Source organism: Oncorhynchus mykiss, chromosome 22 (assembly GCF_013265735.2).
Source record: "Oncorhynchus mykiss isolate Arlee chromosome 22, USDA_OmykA_1.1, whole genome shotgun sequence".
In the NCBI taxonomy this organism is placed as follows: domain Eukaryota; kingdom Metazoa; phylum Chordata; class Actinopteri; order Salmoniformes; family Salmonidae; genus Oncorhynchus; species Oncorhynchus mykiss.
In genome coordinates this window covers 15,197,771-15,203,783 of record NC_048586.1, presented here as the reverse complement: position 1 = coordinate 15,203,783, position 6,013 = coordinate 15,197,771, and the positions used below count along the sequence as shown (strand labels likewise).

Sequence of the window (6,013 nt, the reverse complement as noted above, 5' to 3'; positions counted from 1 at the left end):
GTCTTACGTGCTTGGCCACTTGCATGAATGCTCAAGGCGGAGCAGGGCGGGGAGTTTCAAAATTGTTTCCACTTTCTTGGGGATGGTAACTCCTCCTTCATTCCCAGGCCTCTCTGCACTGGTACAACTTTTTAGGAAACACACAATAGAGACATCATACTCTCTGCCAACTTTGAGCTGGATCAATGGAGGGCTATCTAAATAGGTTAATCATGCAGCAATACTATGGTCGTTTAGTGTTACATCAGTTGCAATTAGTTACTGAAAATAGCCTATAGTTGTTAGGCTACCGCTTCTATCACTTCCAACTTATTTTTAACTAGGCAAGTTTGTTATTTACAATGACGGCCTACACCGGCCAAATGGGATTTCCAATTACGGCCGGTTGTGATACAGCCTGGATTCGAACCAGGGGTGTCTGTAGTGACGTCTCAAGCACTGAGATGCCGTGCCTTAGACCGCTGCCCCACTCGGGAGCCCATTATCCGACAGTACATTTTGCCACCAGTGGGTAAAAGTACATTTATGCACTAGAACGCTAATGCCAGCACAATAGGCTTCTGGGGTTAACTATCAAAGAATGAAAGAAGTGAAGCGAGGACGATGAAATGCCTGTAAGCACGTATAAACGGTAACCTTATTCAAAGAGATGTTTTACAGTGGTCCGCCACTTGATATGTAATGCTTGATAAACTATCAAAAGTATTTTAGTTCCATGGAAACAAGTTATCAACATCATAACGGTTTGTTATAATAAAAAACATTTTATTTTGTATTTTGAAACACAAGCTTTGTGTTGAGTCACTAGATTTGGTCTCATTAGCTACTCCTCTTGAAGTTATCAAATAGCTATTCGCCAGGAGATCTCGAGAGATAACAATGTCACATTGTCACAGAGGGTCCTGCTACAAATCCTTAATTACAAAAGAGGATCAAATGACTACAGCATCCAATACCGGAGTCTCCAGGCGGCATGGGGGTCTTTGATCAAGAAAATCCAATTATTTGTGTATATACATTTCCCACATAGTGATTACTTCATTAATTGTCCCGCCTTTATCTCCACCCTTCCCATCCCCCCCTAATAATCAGCTCTTTTATCCAGACCAACAAACACACCATAGGAGCTTTGTGGATTCAAAGGATTTGCTTTCCCCTCTCAAAGAGCCGCTATTCTTTGATGATTGGGCAGCGGCAAACTTCAAAGTAACAAATCTTATTTCTGACTGGCTGGCGGCCCACCAAAGTCCTTATCAAATTCTAAGAAGTGATCCCTCACTCTCCAGATAGTCGACGGATATCTCGAGGAGAGGAAGTACTGAGTGTGAAGACCTTACCACGTCAAGACATTTTTCTACGATTTTACGTTCATCTCAATTCGTTTTATTGTGAGTTGTTTTTTAACAAGAAGGAAGAGGACGTTCACCATGGCAGCAGTGGCTGTACTGCGGAATGAAACACTCCAGGCTTTTCTTCAGGTTTGTTCAAAAGTTTTTGCTCGTGTTTTTAATTTGTCCTCAAAACATTATTGTACGTATATGGTAGTTTAAATATTTGTTTAGAACACGCGTGATACGCGTGTGTGCGCGCGTAATGGACATTATACCCGATTCATATCCTATAATGACTGAAATGTGGCTCTATGAATTACTTACAGTATGTGGCGAAATGAACGGCTTGGATGATTATGTTACAACTCTATGTTTATTTTGTAGGCATGCGAGTCTATTGAAACTAATATTAGGCTAATGTCGTTTTAGTTCACGGAGCGTCAAACGTGGGTCCTATGCCGTTATGACTCTGTAGTCTTTAGTTTAGTCAAGTTTAGAGCCAAGTAAACACATAATTGATAATGATTTGTTTTACTTATGCAGGACCGTACTCCGAACTCTTCACCAGAGAACTGCAAACACTCTCCACTGGCGCTGTTAGCTGCCACTTGTAACCGGATCGGACATCACCACGGATCAAGTCCGGCAGATTTCCTACAGGTTCCTTATGACACTACTTTGGGCTCACCGTCGCGAATTTTTCATCCTTGGAGTAACGAGGGGAATCCTCAAAGCACTCTCTCTAGCAATTCCACTTTTGGACTATCTAAATCCCAACTCCACATCCAAAGCTCATTTACTTCCCACCACGAGCTCCCGCTCACCCCCCCAGCGGATCCCTCATATCCCTATGACTTTTCTCCTGTGAAGATGTTACCTTGCTCCATGCAGTCTTTGCAGTCCTCGTGCCCACCCACGTACGTCCCTGCTGTAACTTATGCAGCGCCAACTGCCATGCAAGGTTTCGTTACCGGACATTCTGGCCTTGTGCACCAGCAACAGAGACAGTTGTCCCCTAACACAGGGGAGGATATTCCGTGGTGGAGTCTCCAACAGGGAAACCACGTCAGTCACCACTCAATCACCACTCAATCCCTAGGTCACCACCGTTTCCAACTGCAGAGGGGCTTGGTAATGGGACATACAGACTTTGCGCAGTATCAGACTCAAATCGCTGCCCTCCTTCACACCAAGTCCCCCCTTGCAACAGCTCGAAGATGCCGGAGATGCAGGTGTCCAAACTGTCAGTCATCCACCTCAAGCGATGAGCCCGGCAAGAAAAAGCAACACATCTGTCACATACCAGGGTGCGGGAAAGTTTATGGCAAAACTTCCCATCTCAAAGCGCACCTGAGGTGGCACTCGGGAGAGCGTCCATTTATTTGTAACTGGCTTTTCTGTGGCAAGAGTTTCACCAGGTCTGATGAGCTTCAGAGACACCTGAGGACTCATACTGGGGAGAAGCGTTTTGTTTGTCCGGATTGTTGCAAGAGGTTCATGAGGAGTGACCATTTGGCAAAACATGTCAAGACTCACCAGAACAAAAAATCTAAGTGTCACGAGAAGACACTTGATCTTCACGTTAAAAGGGAAGATTTGAGGAACATGTAGTAACCTACATTAGTCAAGTTGATTTAGTAATCAAGCTATACTAGTGCAATATAAGTCCTTTACTTAGTTTAAGTACAAAGTGACATATTTTTTTTGTTTGGTTTCCTTCTTTTTTCCTACATCCCGAAAAATGATTTCTCTAACATTGCTGTTCTGTTGTAGCACATTTTTTGTATATATGACATCTGTCTCATAAAGTTAAGTTGGGATCCTGGAAAACGTACTATAATACCCCATGAGCAGGTGGTGTTCACTGTCTATACCATATCAAGAAAGACACGTTTCAGCTTGTGTTTTGATCCATTTTCCTTGTGGAAGATTTCACGTGTAAATAATATTTAATAGCTTTTGTTGAATGATAGTGTCCGTTTTTGCTTTATGTGGGGTGTTTTAGCATGCTCTTTAAAAGATATGCTATTGTTGATATGACCCGAATACTGTGTGAGAATAAAAAAGAGAACATTTCCCAATGTCGGAATTAGTCTCCTTTAATTTTCCATAATAACATATTATTCCCCCCCCAAAACATTTTTTACTCCTACATAACTTTCACACTGTGGTTACCTGTGTAAGGACTTCCACTTTGATCCACATCAGTTGACCATTGCTGCTGCTCAGACGGAGAATGCATTAATAATAGGAAAAGTTGTATGCCATAACTGTAACCCGAGAAGTTGGTCAAACCAATGATTAGGATTTAGTCCTGACCTGGACGAGAGGTGTTGGCATTTCCAGCAGCCAAAAGAGCGTGTAAAACCACCGTCATATTTCTCTGAAAAGTTATGATTTCCTGATCATGAAACCGGTCATAGACATCACATTGAGTATGTGACGTGTAGGGTGCATCAGCCTAAAGCAAGATCATGTTGGCTCATATCAGCTAGAATCACACTATCTCTGCAGATAAGGTGTCCAATGACAACTTAAATGAAAAGTTAGTGTATGTATGGATAATTGCTATGATATGATCAACATAATTGTATTCAATTGCATTAGATGGCTTTCAGCACACACAAAGAATTTTAGAAAGTCAGCTTCTTCTTGCGACTGATTATGTCCAGGAAACAAATTGCTCCAATAATGTTAAGTGCAAAGTGGGGGGTTTCCTAACTTTTTTTCTGTTGTGACCCAACATAAATCTTTACATTTCCTGATGAATAAGAGTCCAATACCGATGATTTTCCTGTGACCTAGTAGGAGTTGATCGTGATCCACCAGTGGTTTCAACCCAGTATACGAGAAACACTGTGTGATATAGAATATGTGAGATACATACTGTTTTTTCTTCTGTTGAGTTAAGAGACTTTACTCTGTAGAGTAAATAGGAGTCAGTATATTCTCAGGCTACAATAGACATGATATGAGAGCAGTGCACCAACAACATGATTTACTGGTCATCTTACAGTGTACAATCTGAAAATGTTTACTTTTATTAAAAAAAATAGTTATCAAAGCAACATTCAGGCTTTTGCTCTGGTATACTTCGTTAAAGAAAAACAAATCTAGTCCCACAGATATTTTTCAAAACTGAAACTAAAATAATGCATTATACTGTATTACTAAATAATCAATCAAGAATATTGTCACAAACACTAAGAACAAACTTAGGAATGGTTGCATACTGTAAGAGCAGTAAAGAATCTTAAATGAGTCACCAATAAACATATCACAATTCACTGACATGTCTTACCATGATTTAAATCTAGCCATATTTTGTACAAAAATTCCTCAATTCCGTTTGTTACCCTCGGCGCTATAATTCATGAAAATGCGTGACTACATCAAAGAACTCCCCATCTATTCATCAAAAGATTAAACTTTTCAGCGGTCAGGTTACTTGTTTTCCTTGCAAGAGCACCCCCTATCGTACATTTGAACCTTTATTTAACTCGGCAAGTCAGATAAGAACAAATTCTTATTTACAATGACGGTCTACCTGGGAAGAGTGGGTTAACTGCCTTGTTCAGGGACAAAACGACAGATTTTTACCTTGTCAGCTCGGGGATTCGATCCAGCAACCCTTTCGGTTACGGGCCCAGCATTCTAACCCCTAGGCTGCCTGCCTCCTAATTGCACTAGAAATGTTCCTGTGGCCCCTATCACCAACTATATGTAGGATCCTAATTTGAGTTTGCTACAGCAGGAAAATAATCCTGCAGCAACAGGAAATGTGAATGATTATGTGGATTATAATTCATGGATTTTTTTTTTGTAGTGGTTGATACATTTTTCATTCGGGTATAAAGTTTGTCATTTTAAAATGCAAATTGCAAACTTTAGAAATCCCTTTTTAAACATTACATCTAAACATGTACATCCTACATCTAAACATCTACATCCTACATCTACATCCTACATCTGTATGGTACAGGTCAACGAGCCACACAATTCAGAATTTCTGCACAGTCACTCTCCTCTCTATGGAAAAAAACAATTGAATATACAGTAAATTATTTGAAAATTGATGAGGAAATGAGACTTGTGATTGGTTTAGGAATACCCTCCCTAGTGTGCGCACTGTAGTTTGAATATTGTATAGTGGCTGATATCGCCCGTCCATTGCAGGACTCCCCTGAAAACAGTGATGCACAGCTCCAAGCCATGAAACCCTGAAACATCATAAGAGAACCATAATGGACCTCTGTCATAAGAACTGACTAAAAGGCCCTGCTATAAAACCAATGTAGTGACCAAGTTTGGGATCAGTCAAAACTGCCAGCTTTTCCCCTGCAGTTACAGTTACATGTAGTGGAGTTACTTTTAGTCATTTCCATATTAATTCAACATTTACCAATCATTTTTTTGGCAACATCCATGTCATGTTTGAAATAATATGCAGTCTAAATGCGTTTCTATTTATAACATGCTGTAAACATTGATATTTTGTGCACATTATTGCAAATGGTTATTTTTGCGACACAAGAAGATTGCACTTTTCAACTTGGCCTGTCCCTGAGACCTAGTAACCCAGTGATGGACTGAATAGGGCCCTTAGAACTCAGGACTTAAGGAAATTCATATCTAAACACTTAATGAGTTTGAGGACTTCATCCCGTTTTCCCAGAGGACTT

At 40.5% G+C, this 6,013-nt stretch overlaps 1 protein-coding gene across 1 annotated transcript; it reads left to right on the top strand.

Moving 5' to 3' along the window:
• Positions 1-1,148: 1,148 nt before the first annotated feature.
• Positions 1,149-3,412, top strand: LOC110501465 (transcription factor Sp5). Its single transcript, XM_021579051.2, has 2 exons — positions 1,149-1,478; positions 1,875-3,412. Exons 1-2 carry the CDS (start codon positions 1,428-1,430, stop codon positions 2,940-2,942), a joined length of 1,119 nt encoding a protein of 372 aa, XP_021434726.2. The 5' UTR covers positions 1,149-1,427; the 3' UTR covers positions 2,943-3,412.
• Positions 3,413-6,013: the final 2,601 nt, after the last annotated feature.

Coding starts and splice junctions, on each gene's coding strand:
- LOC110501465 (XM_021579051.2), top strand. CDS start 1,428: ATGGCAGCAGTGGCTGTACTGCGGAATGAAACACTCCAGGCTTTTCTT. Junction 1,479..1,874: donor CACTCCAGGCTTTTCTTCAG/GTTTGTTCAAAA, acceptor TTACTTATGCAG/GACCGTACTCCGAACTCTTC.